General features: G+C 43.0%; 1 protein-coding gene across 1 annotated transcript; it reads right to left on the bottom strand.

Moving 5' to 3' along the window:
- Positions 1–310: 310 nt before the first annotated feature.
- On the bottom strand, positions 311–5,739 carry LOC8033973 (monocarboxylate transporter 2). Its single transcript, XM_040220394.3, has 4 exons — positions 5,708–5,739; positions 5,253–5,497; positions 2,486–3,328; positions 311–453 (listed from the first exon to the last, which is right to left on the bottom strand). The coding sequence occupies exons 1-4, from the start codon at positions 5,737–5,739 to the stop codon at positions 311–313; spliced, it is 1,263 nt and encodes a 420-aa protein (XP_040076328.2).
- Between the last annotated feature and the right edge of the window lie 12,572 nt (positions 5,740–18,311).

Genomic DNA, 18,311 nt, shown 5'->3' with positions numbered 1-18,311 from the left:
ACGCTCCCCTCCGTACCCTCTCCTCCTCCTCCTTCTCCTCAAGAGCTGCGCTCTAATTCGGCATTACAGGGAGTTGTAAACGTATTTTATTTTTAATTGCGTTTTTTTTAATATTTTGACAAAGAAACGATAGTGAATTCCTGGGTACGTAAAAAAACGTGCTTCCCGCTTTTATTGTGCAACAGAACATTTTTAAGGATGGGCTACGCCAGAACCTTAGACTTTTATAAAGTGGGGTAATTACGGCAGTATTAGGAATCAGCAGCCTCTTTCGTGCTGCGATGATCGCATGCAGGCAAGCTTCCTAAAATTAAAGTTTGGTTGTTTGTTCGGGCCTGCCACTTCGCTTTTCATTGCAGACTACTGCTCCAAAAATTAAGCTAACTGCCAGGTGAGTTCCTCCTATGAGACGGTACATATTGTCGTACGTGCCCATGCTGTCCCTGAAGAATCCTGCAATTGATAAACAGAAACAAAAAATAATGCTTAAAATCATGTTTAAGAGACATTTCCAAGAGGAATCTTGTAATATCTAAAAAGTATATTTCGTTTAGTTCAGACCACAACGTGTCATAACAAACCGCAATAAATAATGGGTTTCGAAAGTGCAATGTATTTATACGTAATTATGACGGCGATGTTTTTTTGTCTGGATATTTGTGATACGCAACCCCATATTTCAGATCACATAGTTTTATTTGTTTTGATATAACAATGTTAGACCCATTGGACTTAATGTGAAGTCAGGAAGGTTTTTTTAATGACTTTGAGGCTCCTAACTTGGTCTACTAAAGTAGGTAAGATCCTTTGCGTTTTTATATTCAATGAAAACCGGTCTTCAACCTTATCGGTTTGTGGAGCACTTGCAGCGGGCAGTTGCTGCTGGTCACACTAGGCATGGTTCTCAATGAAAACGGGGAATTTACAGGTGAAGCACCGAGGAGCAGTATTCGTCCTAGCGGACCATGACTGCTCAAATAAACTTCCAGCGTCCGCATTTACTCCACCGGCATGTTAGTGGTTGATGGTGTTCGTTACAGCGTAAAAAAGATTTCTTTCAAATATTTGTTATGTATTTAATGAGAGTGCTCCGGTTGCTCTATTGTGCTCCTTTTTTTCTTCTTTATTTTACTATTGCCTCTTCGACTAGTTTGCACGGATTATTAAGGACACACACAAAAAAATGGTAGACTCTTTGCACTTTCCGATGTTAATTTTTTTTTTTCGAGCGATGCCAGTATTTTTTTTTTTTGGTTTGGGAATAATACCAGCGGTTAAACTTGTGAGTTCCACCGTTGGCAAATTATATTCCATTGTTTCTCAAATATGCCTCTCATCAATAGGAAATAGGATACATATAGCAAGTTTATCAAGGACCACGGGCTGGGTGAATGCAGTGGACATCGAAGTTCTGAAAATAAAATTCTCCGGTTTATCGACGAAACGGACATTTTAATGAAAATCATTGATTTTATTGCTTGCGTTTTTATTAATATATTTGTCCCGTGCACATTATTTGAATATACAGGGTGTTTCAGAGAACGCAGGCCAAATCACTCCTGCGAAGACTACTCATCGCAACGAAAAAAGGCTTGTGGCGTTTTGGTCCTGGGCCAGGGGCCCATTTATCAAAAATGTTAAAGTCCGGGATAATTAAGTTGTTAATTATTTTTGCGTAATTAACTTCTTAATATTGTGTTTAAGGGCATGGTTTAAATTAGAAAATTGCTCAGCATCATCGAAAAACACTAAATCAACTAATTGCAGAACGATAGAAAGCACACGAAGCATCTTCCGGCTTTCTAAAAACAGCACAAAATCGACAGGTTGTTAAGTTTCGGTTTGTTATCGGAGCGCATCTCAGCCCCGGTGGCACCGCGCCCCGTGGAGAGATAGTGCAACCAGCCTCTGCTGCGTCGCGCGATGACAGCGCAGCAGAAGTTGGTTGCACTATCTCTCCACGGGCGCGGTGCCGCCGGGGCTGAGATGCGCTCCGATAACAAACCGAAACTTAACAACCTGTCGATTTTGTGCTGTTTTTAGAAAGCCGGAAGATGCTTCGTGTGCTTTCTATCGTTCTGCAATTAGTTGATTTAGTGTTTTTCGATGATGCTGAGCAATTTTCCAATTTATACCATGTCCTTAAACACAGTATTAACAAAGTTAATTACGCAAACAAATTAACAACTTAATTATCCCGGACTTCATTAATTTTTGACAAATGGGCCTCTGGCCCAGGACCAAAATGCCGCAAGCCTTTTTTCGTTGCGATGAGTAGTTTTCGCAGGAGCGATTTGGCCTGCGTTCTTTGAAACACCCTGTACCCAACACCTAGGAATTGTGTAATACTTTATCTGTATAAGTAAATTAATAACGACTTCAGATGCAGGTCATTATACAACACTTGCATGAAAATTGAATTATAAACGGCCTGAATGGCCAACATAGGCCAGCGTCTAACGACGATGTGAAATGCTGCACTCACCGAAAACCAACGGGCCGACCAATATTCCTGGAATGCTGGCTAGCGAGCAGAAGCCGTAACAAACTGCGAAGAGTTGAACATCGACGTAATCGGACACTAGGACAATCTCCATTGTCAGCAGACACCCTAGGGCGATTCCAAAGACAACGCAAGTCGGCAGAAGCGTCGCGAAGGACGTCGTCTGCGGTAAAGCCATTGTCGACACGCCCATCACGCAGAAAGAGAGCGTCACGAGGGTGCCCCGCCGTATATAGTTCCGGTCTGCTAGCAGCGGCAGGATCATGCGACCGATAAAATCAGCCGGTGATATGTAGGTTATGACGGACGAGGCGTCAGCCAGCGACGAGCCTCCATCCATGGCAAAGTCGACTATGGTAGTTAGAAACGTGAATTGGGAGATATGAACAACCACACTGCAGAGAACTATTAAATAAAAATACGGGTTCCGAAACATGGTCAGTAAATGACTGACGTTATCGGGAAGGTCGCTGCTATGCAAGCTCTTTGATTTAGGAGGCTCATTTTGGTTGTTTGCCATATTTACAGAATGAGTCGTGAATACATCTGTTTTGTTAATAGTTTTTAGAGGTGGCTTTCTCACAGTCCACGGTGGCTCTTTTAGTAAGAGGCAAAGGACTGTCGCATGAAGTGCAAGTGCACCGTAGATGAAAAGGGTGCCTCTGAAACCGTACGTTTCTTGAAGAAATACGAAGACAGGAGGGAACACAATGCCGGCTGCGGTCTCGCCCGCACGTGCCAATCCGTTCGCGAAGCTTTTGTATTTGTCGAAATACTTGAAGAGGGCAAGGGCAGTTGTGACGTACATTGCACCCATTCCGAAACCTGTTGAAGGAAAAAAAAAGTAGCAATTTCAAACCATTTTCGCGAAAGATTTGATGCGATAATGTGAGGCCATTACCGTGAATCGCAAACGCAACCGTCACCCAGGTGATGTCCACTGGAAAGGCTGCAGCAATTATGCCAGCCCAGAGGCATACGCTCCCAGCAAGGGCCACGCTTTGGGCTCGAAACCATCGCAGCAGCAGTCCCACCAAAATGGCTGGATATAAGAGACCCCAACTTAATGACTCAACCTGAAAAATCTTAGGATGTGAAAAGCAGGTGTTTTTTTTATTTTATCAATGTTATTGCGGGAGCAATTCTACAGCTGTAACCTACACGTAAATAAAGTAAATGCAATCGAACTGCGAAACATGTCTAAATTAAGATGTTTGTATTTTTCTGCACACTTTTTTAACGTTTTGTTGAGACGTAATTAGAATTGTTTTTTTTTTTTTTTAAATATTATATTACTGTATGTGATACGTGGGAAACCACTGAAGAGAAAGAGTTCCGCGTATTAAATTCCGAATCTATCTGAGACCAACATCCAAGAAAAAAATAGGTCGAGTGTTTTTAATTGTAGAAGCGAATATTGCGTCCTGAACAAGCACGGTTCTCTCTTGTAGTAATCCATACGAATCTAAAGTTGGACAGCTCGTAAAAGCTTTAGATAAGGGTTGTCATCGATTCTGTTGTTTTTTGATGGAATGTCTGACAATACACAGATAGAATCAGGAGCCCTTCAAATGAATGACGAATAAAATTTCAAGGTTTGCTAATTATAACTAGGGTTCCGCGTTTTCGGTTTCTATTATTTCAAAATTCGGCCTACTTTTTTCGGTGTTTATTTTAAAATTCAATTTTCGGTTTTTTTCGGTGTATATTTATGCCCAAAAGAGCTTATCGGCTTCTTTCGGTGAATTAAAATAAACACTAACGGACACCGGATCAGACGATCCTTGTAGCTTTGATATTTGTGATCACTCAAAGAATAACTGCAAAAATACATTGAAAAAGAAATCGTCATTTTATTTGGCAAATGTGTGCAATTGTAAAAGAAACAACAAAAAAAGACGGAAGTGCAAACAAGTCAGATATGAACCCTATGCCCGAAACACATGGAACTTTAGCTTCTGTACATCGGGATTACGTGATCCTATTATAGAACACACACATGTACTTTCCCAGGTTTTCTTCGCTGATCCGCACTTTTTCTTTTTTGTTAGTATGACCCTGAGTTTCGAGAATGCCCTCTCAACGCTAACACCGGACACTGGCGGGCTGAGGAGCTGAAGCGCTGCCGGAGCGAAAATCGGCCAATCAACCAGTTGTGACCGTCAAAAGAGACACGGTGCGACGTTTTGAAGCACAACACAACATGCAGAGCTTGCATCCAGTCTTCCTTACGAGTTTGAAAACAGGCTCGTACATGGCGAAGTCATGGGGCATTTCGGACTTCACGTTCCTATCGATGATGGGCGCATTAAACCATAACGTCATGAAGGCATCCGTGTATCCCATGCATTCGGACACGTTTCGGTCGGCACTGTCGTTTTACTTTTTCGCCACGGCTCTGCGGTACGACTGAAAGGTCAAAGTGACCATTTCCGGTTAAAACTGAATTTTAGAAAATGAATTCGACGTACTTTTATTGGTTTTTATTGGTTTAAGTAAAAAATGGCGAACCTACAAACTGACCTTTTTTGGTTAAAACCAAATTTCTGAAAATGAATTCGGCGTACTTTTATCGGTTTCTATCGGTTTAAACCGAAAACTCCGAATCCTAATTATAACTAACAAAAAGTTGTAAAATTCCCACTTGTTCAATTCAGAGTTTTGTCTACTAAATGTTGTATTTTAAATGCTACGACTTCCGCAAAACGTTCGCAGGCTGAAATGGCAAACATGATCCCCGATATCTGACCTGCACCCAGGCTGAATGTCACACGAACGGTAGTGGGCCAAGAAGCGTGTTCTCGATCGGTGTCAAACTCATCCATCAGCCCAACGAGAATGAAGCCAGAGTTCTTGAGCGAGACGGTCGCCACGAAGAGTATAAGAAATGTGATTACGGCTACATGCCAACAGGTGTCCACATTTTGAATATTTTGTTTTGACTTGACAGCTCCTAACGGTGTAGTTATTACAGTGGGCATGATAGTGCGCCACCTGAAAAAAAGAACAACATATTAATGCATATTTCAACTAGTTTGATCACTATTCAGAGATGATGGACACATAGAGACAAGTGTTAATGATCGCTCTTGGAGTGTTAAGCACATTACTGGTGAGCTGTTTTTAATGCGAGGGCCTGTTCCCGGAAGCACGTTTCTTACTTGCCTTTGAATGGGCGTTTTGAGATTTTAGTAGAGCCTTTACCGATTTACAACGAGCAGCCTTGCGGTTGACATGACTTTAATATGGCTTTCAAGGAAAAGTAAGTCACTGAATCAGAGTCTACGCGGAAAAATTACCTTGCACATGGTGACCGCGTAGCAGGCAAATAGCCCCTGTGAAGAGCTGTTAGTCTTTTGGGGTATATCATAAAAATGTAATTCAGAACTTCCAGGTCAAAGGGGGGAGGGGGGGTTCAGAAGTAAATTTAGTTCACGCCATGCTTTCATACTGATGCCTGCCGCCTTTAGTCACAAGGTGTCAACTTACTCGCTCAAAACTTGTACAGCATTCCGTCAACTCCGAGCCACCAAACGCAATTTGCCGTGAGCGCTTGCTTTGTTTTTAGTCGTGCTGGCAATTACATTGCCCCACCATTCAGAAATATGAGGTTATTATTAAGGTATATAATTTTGATTATGAGCCACTCGCTCGGAGGTGTTCATCACGGTTGACTGCACTATAGAACTTCGACACTACATTTTAAATATTTTTTATAAAGAAGCTCAATCGCCCCTCAACTATTTTTAAAAAGGGTCGTGCAACAATGTTTGGACTTCGGTCAAATAATTGCTGTAGTTACCCCTGTGCTCTTTCAGAACCTCCAGCGCGTGCAGAGTCTGCTTCAGATTCAGATGGCGACCTTAATAATGACTTAATAATAATAATAATAATGACTTTATTTTCAGTGCCCAAAAACAACCACAGCGGTCTTCACTTTGGTGCACCTGTTCAATCCTAGAAACACGTTGGTATATTACCATCACCCAAAAACAAATAAACAAACAAAATGTTTGTTTATTTGAAGGTTGGTCTGAGCGATGCGGAGAGGGGGAGAAGGAGGGCTGTTGGGGAAGGAAGAGGGGGAAAGGGGAGAAAAGGGCAAAGCTCATGCTTTGCCTTAAGGAAGTTGGACTGACGTAGTAGCAGCGGGGTGAGGATACAGGGAGGAATAGTTTTTTTTTACCTCGGGCAGATGGCGCCACTGAACCCAGAATGATGTACAACGTTTTCGATGATATAAGGTTTCGGCGCCTTTTATTATGTTCAAACGACACCATTTCTAAAATATAGCATTAGATTGGGCACATGATGGCACATCTTGCCAACCTATTTCATTGTACACAGGAATGCGTCACGCCTTATTTCTCATGGCCACCACACCGCAGCTGCAAAAAGGGAAATATTCCGCGATCTTTGCTTTGCTACTACGCAACAGAATCGCGATATTTCTAAACGATGAAGCAGTTTCTCCATCCCTTTTGGTAAGATGAACAATATAAAGATTAAAACAGAAACTTTTTTGGAAGTTGAAATTGTTGCATCGACCCTTTATGTCTGAAATAAGCACATACGCAAACAGATAAATAAAAATAATCGGAAGTTACATGTGCAATTTTTATTATCCGGCATAAATTCTGATAATCGCCTGTAGTGTAAATTATTGCATAACACACGTTTCAGTCGATGTAGTCTAATTTATGACTTAGTTTTCTTTCATCGCATTGTTATTATATCTATAGAAAATCAGCATTTTATTTGTCGAGTGCAGACCACGCGTGCAAGCTCCAAGTTATGGAAAATATAAAAAAACGTATTCCTAAGTTGTCTCACTTGTGGGAAATTGAAGAGAGCAAAAGCTATTTTTTGGCGTTTTCCATTGCCTCCCGTCCTCCCCCTCTCCTGTGGCTACACCTGGCCCCACCTAGCCTGTCGTCACGCGATATAGTACCACAGGCAGAACCGACGCCATGTCCACGTACAAACCAAAAGCAAGGGTCACGTAGCCATTTCCCCCAAAAGAAAGAACCAATGGAACCAAGGTGACAAAAGGGACAGCGGCCGGGGCTATCCCTCTTTTAGACCTAAGACATTGTTGTCAAGGGCCTCAAGGGCCTTGTTGGCGCAGGACCATGGAGACGTCCCTGGGCTGCGGAGCTGCGCTCCGTCGGCAGTGCTTGCCGCAAACCCGCCTATCACGGTGGCAAAATAAAAGGGACCAAACTTCTGCGACACCGCACCCCCGCTGAACTATCGCAACTTGGGCTCCCGGAAAAACATGACATGAGCGTTAGTAAACATTGACATGACAGCTTGTGTGAGAGCCGATTTCATTAGAAGGCGATCGATTGAAAATGTGGGAAAATCTGCGTCTCACCTGGCTTTGTTTAGCGGGAATGCTTCACGAATATAAGTTTAGACACCGTGGCTTTAGTGAAGTGAGTACATTTCAATTCCATCTGCTGCACATAAGGGGTAACAATGGAAAACACGCACCTACAGGATGAAACACCTGTGAGACGGTTATGATGAGCTTCATACGCGGCGCTTTCGGCAGCCTTGTAATGAATGAATGGATAAATGCTAACGGCTGCATTTTTTATGGCGGGCGATAGCTTGTGCCACCTAGCCTAAAGTACAAAAAACAAAAGTATTATTCCTTCCCTCGCACTTCTAAGCTCATTTGCTTCCCCTCTGTAATTTTATGACACTCACTAGGTGGTGTGAGATATCACCAGGGTGTCATTTGGGGGAGTGGGCAAAAAACTAAAAACATTATACGCCGCCTTTTCTCCGCGGCGAGGAATCTAGTTGCCATTTTTGCTTTTGTCAAACCTAGTCGGCGTTAACTCAGCACCGGGCCCACTAGGAGACAGGGACAAGGTTTGCTCCCGCACCCTCCGGGAAGGCGGGAGTAACCCTTGTCCCAAATTTTCTCCGTCCCGCCTCTCCCCAGTTGTGCTAGTATGTTGGACGCCCATTCAGTTTTTTCCTAAATAAATTACACTAGGCTTCCGATATCCTCTTTGTAATTAAAATGGACATATCATCAATTCTTCCATTCTTGTCTCCAAACCACAGCGCTTGGGCTAAATCCGTCACCCCCTCAGGAAGAGCGGGAACAAGTCTTGTGGGCCTCGACATCACGTGTTCTTTTGCTTCTTCTTCCTCTTGGCATACAACACACCCCGTAATCATTTTATCATAATTGGCCTATATGTCCTATTCCTCAATACTTCTGTTATAAACTCAAATAACAACTAGCTGCTCCGTGAGTTATCATACCAATGTTCCTGCCTTATTTCCTGTTTTCGTCCCCTATGCATGCTGGCAACACCATCCAAAGCTTTGGACCAGGTTGCCCGTGTATTATTCGTGGTCATTTCCACCGCGGAAATTGCAATTGGCCACACGAACGGCGCTCCGCCGCTGATAAAATGCCGTCGCATTGTATTCACAAGGGGGCTTTTGGGTCGCGACGCGAGCGATACAAGTTCATAAATGATACGTGTTGTTGAACCAGTGCGTTGTGTCGTTCGCCAAGGCTGGTCGTAGCAACAAGGGAAATCCTACCGGCTTCGCAGACCGAAGACCATTACAAATACACCCTTGGAATTTACCGCCTTACTTTTTCGTGCCAGGCTGACAACAGAAAAATGCGTAGTTACAATAGTACGACAAATGCGGTATTTTGAAGTTAATTTAGTTTAAGGCATATTTCTTCACGCATTAGAGGAATAATTTCTTAAAGAAATGTTTTCCAATGCCTAATATCAAGAATACGGGAACATTCGAGTTTCAAATTAGACTCGAGTATTGATACGACCAATAATTAAATTTCGCGTTCAGATTCCTAATATTCAAGTTTTTGAATATTTTGATATATCCTAGATAGTACTGATAGCAAAAATATGGGTTGATTCAGAACCGACGTTCGTACGGGGAAATAGTCCTCAGAGGCATCAGCTTAATCTAGATACTGTAGTAAAGTGGTTAGTTGGGCGAGTTGGTAATGATTGAACATGGTTAAAATTGCGCACAAATATAAAGGAACGGAGAAGAGGGAAGAGAGAAGAGACAAGCGCAAACTCACAACTCGATGTATTGAAGGAAGAAAAAAGAACAGCCCTGGGTATCAGCTCGAGCCGAGGCCACACTTGCACGGGGGCACCCGAGCACGCGGGGGACACACACCACCAACCACACTCAAACGACTGTAGAAAGGCTATTTCCTTGTCGGTTAAAGCCACAGAAGGATGGCTGACACAACGCTCGCCTAAGCGGAGTATACTAAAAGCTTCAAAAATTTCGCGAGTGTGTTTTTCGGTAAATCTGCCAATTATCGAGGTCTTTTGTAAAGAAGGCGTACACTTACACGCTTGACAATGCAGAGGTAGGTGACCCCCCACTGTTAAATTTAGAGAAAGAGAGGTAGGTGACCCCCCACTGTTGAATTTAGAGATTCTCTTAATTAAACAGTGGGGGGTCACCTACCTCTGCATTGTCAAGCGTGTAAGTGTACGCCTTCTTTACAAAAGACCTCGATAATTGGCAGATTCACCGAAAAACATACTCGCGAAATTTTTGAAGCTTTTAGTATACTCCGCTTAGGCCAGCGTTATGTCAGCCATCCTTCTGTGGCTTTAACCGACAAGGAAATAGCCTTTCTACAGTCGTTTGAGTGTGGTTGATGGTGTGTGTCCCCCGCGTGCTCGGGTGCCCCCGTGCGAGTGTGGCCTCGGCTCGAGCTGATACCCAGGGCTGTTCTTTTTTCTTCCTTCAATACATCGAGTTGTGAGTTTGCGCTTGTCTCTTCTCTCTTCCTTCTTCTCTGTTCCTTTCTATTTGTGCGCAATTTTAACCATGTTTGATCTAGATACGTCTGGTAATCACATCGCGAGAAATCAGGCAGGTAGTCACGCAGGAAGTAACACCTTGGGAAGGCATTGGACATGTGCATCCAGTCCACCTCCCATGTCTCCAGCAAGTGCGTATTTCTGTTGAAGCAAGAGAAAGGTTGCCCTATTTCCTTTCGTTTTCCAGTGATTTTCTGCCATTTTTAAAACGCGAGTGTCACTAAAAAGACAGCACGTATTACGTTTGTTTTTCGTCGAAAGCCTGCTGAATCATTTCAAATGTATCTGATCTATATTTGCCGAGTAAGACCTGATTCCGAGAAAGTTCGGGCCATCAAAGAGCTCCCCCGGCCTTAAAATTCCGTCGACGTTTGTTAGCTCCTGGCATGGTGAACCACATTGCAAGTTTTTTCCTAGATGTAGCCTCTACCACAGCGCCTCTTCGTAGCCTTCTATTCACAGAAAACGACTGGTCATGGGGTCCTCAGCAAGAACAAGCACTCGTCAAAATCAACGACACCATAAGCTCTGAAACGTGCCTTGCGCGGTACGATCCTAGCTACCCAAAAATCGTCGCTGCAGACGCCTCGTCGTACGGCCTCGGCGCCGTACTGCTCCAAGATCAGCCATCCGGGGAGCGACGTCCTGTTGCACATGCCTCCAGGTCGCTGACGAAGAGGGAACAGAGGTACTTTTAGATAGAAAAGAAAGCCCTTGCTCTAACATGGGCTGCAGAACGCTTTGACGAGTTTCTGCGCAGTCTGACATTTTTGTTTGAGACTGATTATAAACCTCTACTTCCGTTGCTGGGTTACGACCCACTCGAGTCCCTACCCTCAAGAATTCAAAGGTTTAGAATGAGCCTGATGAGGCACTCCTTCACCTTCACGCATGTTCCGGGTACAACTATTGCATAGGCAGACACACTGTCACGAGCACGAAGCTACGGCTTGGCACCGTCACACGGAATGCTCTCGGAGGAGGACGTTTCGGTACACGTTGATGCCACTATCGGGGGACTGCCAGCATCCGACAGTCTTATAGACCGAATACGTGTGGAGCAGAAGAATGACCAGGAGTCCTCTTTGTTGCCTCAAGCCTGCCGACAAGGGTGGCCAGACAAACACAAGCTACCGTCGGTTCTTGGGCAGTACTGGGCACAGCGTGGCAACGTTACTGTATGCAACGACTTACTCCTAAAGGACACCGGACTTGTGATTCCAAGAAACCTACGGTAGGAAATGCTTCGAAGACTCCATTATGGCCATCATGGCATTGTTTGCCGCCGAGAAAAAGCCAAAGAATCTATCTGGTGGCCGGGACTCAGTAAAGATATAGCTAGAGTTGTGTGCGAATGCCAAGAATACGCCACTGAACGCGTGCAATTCTCGGAACCGATGATCCCATCCGAAACACCAGAACTACCATAGGAGAAACTAGAAGTTGATTTATTTGAACTAAAATGAGTGGTGTGCGTTGTTGTTGTTAATTTTCACTCCAAGTAACCGGAGAATGCGTTGCTGGACAGATGCACGTAATCTGTAAAGGTTATTCAACGCCTGAAAAGTATCTTCGCCGACACGGGATTCCGAAGACCGTGCGTTTCGGACAACGGGCCCCAGTTTGCATCGGGTTCGTTTCAAGACTTACAGGTGCAAGCACGTGACAGCCACTCCTAGCTTGAACCCGTATGTGCAACGACATACGAGTTCAAGCACGTGACAACCGGCGCTCGCTACCCGAAAGCAAACGGGGATGTTGAACGTATGGTAAGGACTTTAAAACTGCTCTTAAGAAAACAGAAGACCCTTACCTTGCGCTGCTGAATTACAGGAACAGCCCTGGGCCGACAGGTTTTAGTCCAGCACAAGTTCTTATGAGCCGACGACTTCTCTCAAAAGTGCTTTGGGTTTTATCTTTACTCAAACCTCGCACGGTAAACTCTTCCTGCAAGAAGAGAGACGAAAAGTATAGGCAGAAACAAAAAAATGTATTTTAACAGACGTCACGCGGCCAGACCTTTGCGTAGTCTTTCTGCAGGCAACAAAGTTTGACTGAGAGACAGAGGTGCTACGGGTACCATCCTTCGCCCCAAGGACACACCAAGATCTTCCTGGGTCAGGACGAAGGACAGCATCTCCCGCAGGAACCGTCGTCAGCTGTTCCTGCTGCCGGACAGTGATCCTGGTGCAGAGCCAGAGTGTCAACAACCTGCCGACCCCGCGGACAAGACCACGAATGATGCAAGCAAGTCTGAGGAGACCACGCCGCCAAGCGAGCCTTGCGCGTCCGATCATCCGTTGACCAGCACTCAACAGGCTACCACAGCAGGTAAAACCGCGTTACGCGGTGTAACGACGCGATCTGGCCGTGCTGTAAGGATCCCTAAAATACTTGGAATTAATGATAGTTTGTTTATGACAAAGAACGATTTGTTATGTTTTCCCACTTAAAGTAAAAGGGGAAGACGTGATGTCATCCTGATAACGCGCCGACAAACCGATTCCTCGCCAACTGTTATCACTGGGCACATGACCCGAATCATCTGTATATATCCAAGGTTGCTTGAATAAATGAGCCTGTTTTGGTCACCCCACGACGGTTTGTCTGACACTATACAGCTGGTCAGAACTGTCCAACGGAATCAACCGTTTAATTAAAAATGGCGTATTATCTCTGGTAACTATCTCCAACTGGCCTATTGCAGCTCGCGCTCTGACAAAATGTTTATTCCACCAGTATGCGTAACATCCACAACAGATATGATCCAGGTGGATCTTGAAGGATCATGAAAGCTAAAAAAGAACACACTTTATAGTTTTTTGTAGTTATCCAAGTTACTGATATCATCTATGACTGCCTGGTTAGGAATTTCTGATTTGAAAAGGAGCACCTCGTCGTCACCTACAGAAAAGTGGAATTTTCATAGCGGTTTTGGGGTCGTTGCTTTAGCCAAAGGCTAGACACTCGGCTTTTGGGGTAGCCAAAGCCCCTAAAACGTCATTTTGAGTACCCCGGGTAGCATTGCTTTCTTAGAGTGTATTTAGTCCAGCTGCTTGCTCCCCCGCCTTTTACTCGCTCCAAACAAAGGCGTCGGATTGCGGATCGCACGGTCAAAGGTTTGATTCCAGCTGCGTCAATAGTTAAATTTTGCTAAGCTGTACAAAATCCTTCTGCGCAGAGGATTTTTCCAGCTAAAATTATCGGATAAATTCTCCCTAAAAATTAAGCTCTCTCCCGCTAAATGAGGGGTGCAATTTTTTGTGCTAAGCCTGACGGTATCACCTGACGTCACGTGACATTGTGGAGTCATGTAGCGCATTCCCGTCGCGTGACATTGTATGCTAGGTCACGTGTCACAAACGTCATGGCGCCACGCGACACTCACATGCAACACCCCTGGATCAGCTGCGAGACCATCGCCAATAACGGCAGTCGGCGTAAAGCAAACAACAAAAAAGAGGAAAAGAGGAAAGTAGACCTTCAGATATTCGTGCCTCAATGCTGGTGGTTGCAAAAGCTGCCGTCAGGAATGAGGTACGTGTTGTTTTAGCTTCAAACACACGCTAAGGATACTGCGTAAATTTTCGCAATTGCTTTTCAATGTAATCATTTTTTTTTTACCGCAACCACTTACCAAGAACGACGGGAGGAAGCGAGACAAATTTATTTTAAAGATTAGTCAGCCTGACATTTAAGCTTCCTGAGAGCTTGTGTGTGTGCTCGTAAGAGGTGGAGAGGATACTAAGATAGCAACACAATGCCACGGTTATTAACAAATTGTAGCGTGAGAGGAAAAGGAAGATAGAAACTTACAAAATAATTTATTTGGGCTAGGCAGACCATGCCACGTGCGTTTCACTGTATCCCTTGGGTAGAAGGAATGTGTAGTCTTCTTGTGAACAAGGTAGATTCCACGGTGGCTCAAGCGATCGCCGGGCTGTTAAAGGAAGTGTGGAAGGTGACAACACACATTTGGCAATAAGTGGAGCCAAATAGAAATGTAAGAAGAACCCACTTTAACGCACGCGGAATCCGTTGTCATTGTTAGTCACGACAATGTTATACGGGTTGACCTAAAAACCCTGAAATGTTCAAGATCAAACAGATGAGCCACAGCCTAAATGAAAAAGCAACACTTATGGTAGCCGATGAGAATGCTATAATGGGTACATCGAACAACTAAAATAGTCAAGACAGTCAAAGCACGCAAACATCCGGATTATGCATACTAAATTTAGAATAGAGCTGCATAACCTTAGAAAAGTATAACCTAATGCGTGCTGACAAAGAACGGAGTGATGTTGGCGAAACACGAAAGTTCAGTTCTCTCCTGAAAACGATTGTCAGAGGAGGCGAGGTTAACCTACTTCAGCCTTTGTGCTAAGCAAGTGCGGGACACGTGCACAGTGCATGTTGCATATTTTACGCAAGTCGGAGTGTCGACAAAAGAGTCCTTCTTCGAGCGATGGGACAGTTTGTTTTTCCGAACATGAGGCCGTATCGCCGTTCAGCTGGAGGGATGCTCTACCTATGTGAAGTTGATGTCCGACTCCGCCACTAACAGATGGCTCCGTTACAGTATGCACTGCAGTGTTAGCAGAGAAACTGTATTTTGACAATACTTGGAGTGCGCTTCATCTGGATCGCGTAGGTTGGTTTAAACATTCTTAAAAAAACAAAAAAACTAGATGATAAAAAAGAAAACAAGTACAGCTAACTGGCACAGGAAACCTGCAAGCAACTTAACAAGTCTTCATCATCAACACAGTGGATGCACCACCAGAAGAGCATGAGGGTCCGGGAGTCACGGAAGTTAATCAGCCGAGAGTAATATTTTTTATTATATTCATTACGTTTGAGTCAAGAATGTTGAAACTTTTAATATAATAACTTAAGTATTACTACTTCTGGATATGGTGAGATGTTTGCTTGTCAAGTCAAACAGCAATATTGGTTACGAACGAGTTCACTCCCTCGACCCTGCGTAAACGTACACCTATGAGCTAGGCATTTTGCGATAATATGAGCATAATTAAATATGCGCTTTCTGGTAGCTTCTAGAGTTATGCGAAGTATATATATATATATACACATATATATATATATATATATATATATATATATACATACATACATACATATGACCAGTTTAGGGTAGTAACGCGTTACTCTCTAATTTCGTAACTTTTTTGGTAACTTGTAACTGTAACGACGTTACTTTTGTCGTTACTTTCTAGTGTTTTATGAATATTATATCACTGAACGAGTACAATTTAAATATTCCTTGCACTTTTCGAATCGTTTATTCCAACATTTCGAGTGTCAAGTTGGGCTTGCACGAACTTGTGAATACGTTCTTTCTCACGAGTCACGACCGGAATATGCCCACGTGTAGATTTCATGAAAAAACAAATCTAGTTATCTTTACGCACGCGCTTGTACTTTGTGACTGAACACTTACATTAGTGTCTTGAAGTACTATCTATGTTGTGTTTTTTATTTTTTCTGTGAAAACGCTTTTTAATCGGGTGAATCAATCGTGAAACAACAATACACGCGGAGGGCACTGCGCATGTTTCGTATTTTGATTTGCGGTACTGATCTGGCGTGGAAAATTTCAAACACTAATTTCGAGAAGCAACATCTGCTAAGTTGCAATATCAAGTAAAAAACGTAGTACGTTTTAATGTTATGCAATAAAACTTGGTGAGGGGCGTTTCTAGTTTTTTCTAATTTTTTTGCGTTATAGAAAAGTAACTGAAAAGTAACGTCGTTATTTTTTAAAAGTAACTGTGACTGTAACGATTTACTCTTTTGTTGCGGTAACTGTAACGGTAACTTCGCTACTTTATTTCTGAAAGTAACTGTAACTGTAACAAATTACTTTTTAAAAGTAACTTACCTAAGACTGTATATAGCTAATACATGTTTTGACAGTTATTTGAATATACTTCGATTATCGACTTCGCAATCGTGGGCTCGGGATCTATTATTTGACCAATGGCATTGTCTGCTGTGCTTCAAGTGCGAACGTGGCAGGTTCATCGCTGAATTACAACGCTTTCAAACATTGTCATCGCAATATAAACCTTTCTTAATTGTCTTCTAAATATAGTTTTCTTACACGCGAAAAAGAGATTGGTATATTTTCTCCCCTCGTAATATTCAAAAGGGCATTCTTGTCACATTGTCGAAGCCTCTGTGGCCCGTGTGTCCACTTTGTTTTTAGTTTCAATAGTGACTCACTTGTTATCTCTTAACAGCCACACTTCTTAGACAAACTGCTGTTGGTGGGTAGAACAAATAGAACAACGAGATCTAATTGGAACATGGTTCTTTTAAAATGGACTGACCCTTTAAAAGATGGGATTGAGTTCGTCCTTCGTCGTCAGGTCGTTCTCCTTGACATTCATGTGCAATCTCTGACATCTCCCGGGGCTGAAAGTCTGTGCCCGAAAATAATACTTTTTGTTTCTCGACAAACCTGTATTTAGATTTTTTTTTTTTTTTATTATTCTAAGTCAAATCCCCGGTACAATTAGGTTTACGTTAGAAACTTTTTATGAACCGTGTAAGATACATAACTTTTTTATAAGTGCGTACGATACATACAGCTCTAGCTCACCCATCACCGCCAGTTCGCCAAAATGCAGTGAAAGGGCAATGCCCTCGGTAGGCGAACCCGGAAGACACCTGGCGTCTGTCACTGTCTCTCACTAACACAGAGCGGACCGAGGTACACTGTAATTTTCTACGCGCATTTCACCTGCTGACTTTTCGCTCCCGGATTTGCAGGTGTGTAAACACGACAGTCCTCAATGATGTACAGCACGTGTTTTATATAATTTAAGTATTTCGTGATGGGCAAGTTTCAGTTGGGTGCTCAGAACACATAATCTCCGGCTGAATCAGGTTTGTGTCCTTTGGTTTTTGAAATGTATTGTACTGATTTACTCCATTTTTATACAAAAGTTGTCAGATAAAAGCTCTTAAGTTGCCACAAAAAACGTTTTAACCTTCCTATTCAAAAGCGCCGAAAGTACACAAAGACAGAGAAGATGAAAGAAAAACAAAGGCGCCTTGTGTTTGTCTTTTCTCGTCTCGGTTCTTGTATATTTTCGGCGCCTTTAAATATGAATATAAGCCAACAAGCCTAAAATCTACTTTGCTTTAAAAGTTATAGCATCTGTAATTTAATTCTATCAATTGTTTTAGATAGCTGCCAATAACGTACAATATTGGTAGAATTTATTTTGCGTTGTTTAATGTTCAGTAAATTTGAAATACATTTAATTTCAATTTACTTCTCTAACAATTTTTCCTAAACCCTGCATTTCTTTCTGTTTATTATACTTTTTGTTATTTATTTATATTAGCCTTGAGGCCATGAGGCGTTAGAGAGGGCAGTGGGTGTTGAATCACAATGTTGAATGATGACACATTGACCACAGAGTTCAATTATTACAATAACGTGATCATAGGTCGAAAAGCCGCACGCTTTGTAATTAAGAGCTCGTTGACGTTTTAAATGCTGGTTTTTATCTAATGCTTTAATATGGAGCCTTGCTGAACGAAATAACTATGAAAGGTGCGTCTCGGTGCGAGACCACATTCTGTTTCCTTTTCTTTTATTCTCCACTCTGATAAAAACGAGACGTATTTATTTTTATCTATATCACCACCTAAAACCGCACTATGTCTGCCACTCCTGGAGGTGAAGGGTCGGATGCCCTGGATCATTTCCAATTAAATATTATACCTGTTTTATGCACTGAGTTTAACCAGGAGGTCTAGTTTATCGTTTTTCTTACACGTTGCATATAGGCCCTCTACAGAGCGAACAAGCGACACCCTCTTCCGTGACCAATCATTCTAATGCCCATGTCCCACTGGAGCCACAGACAGAAACAAAAGACAGCGACACGCCCCAAACTCATGCAGCATAATCG

The sequence above is a fragment of the Ixodes scapularis genome, unplaced genomic scaffold (genome assembly GCF_016920785.2).
Source record: "Ixodes scapularis isolate PalLabHiFi unplaced genomic scaffold, ASM1692078v2 PGA_scaffold1__304_contigs__length_218370807, whole genome shotgun sequence".
In the NCBI taxonomy this organism is placed as follows: Eukaryota; Metazoa; Arthropoda; class Arachnida; order Ixodida; family Ixodidae; genus Ixodes; species Ixodes scapularis.
This window is presented reverse-complemented; position numbering and strand designations above follow the sequence as displayed.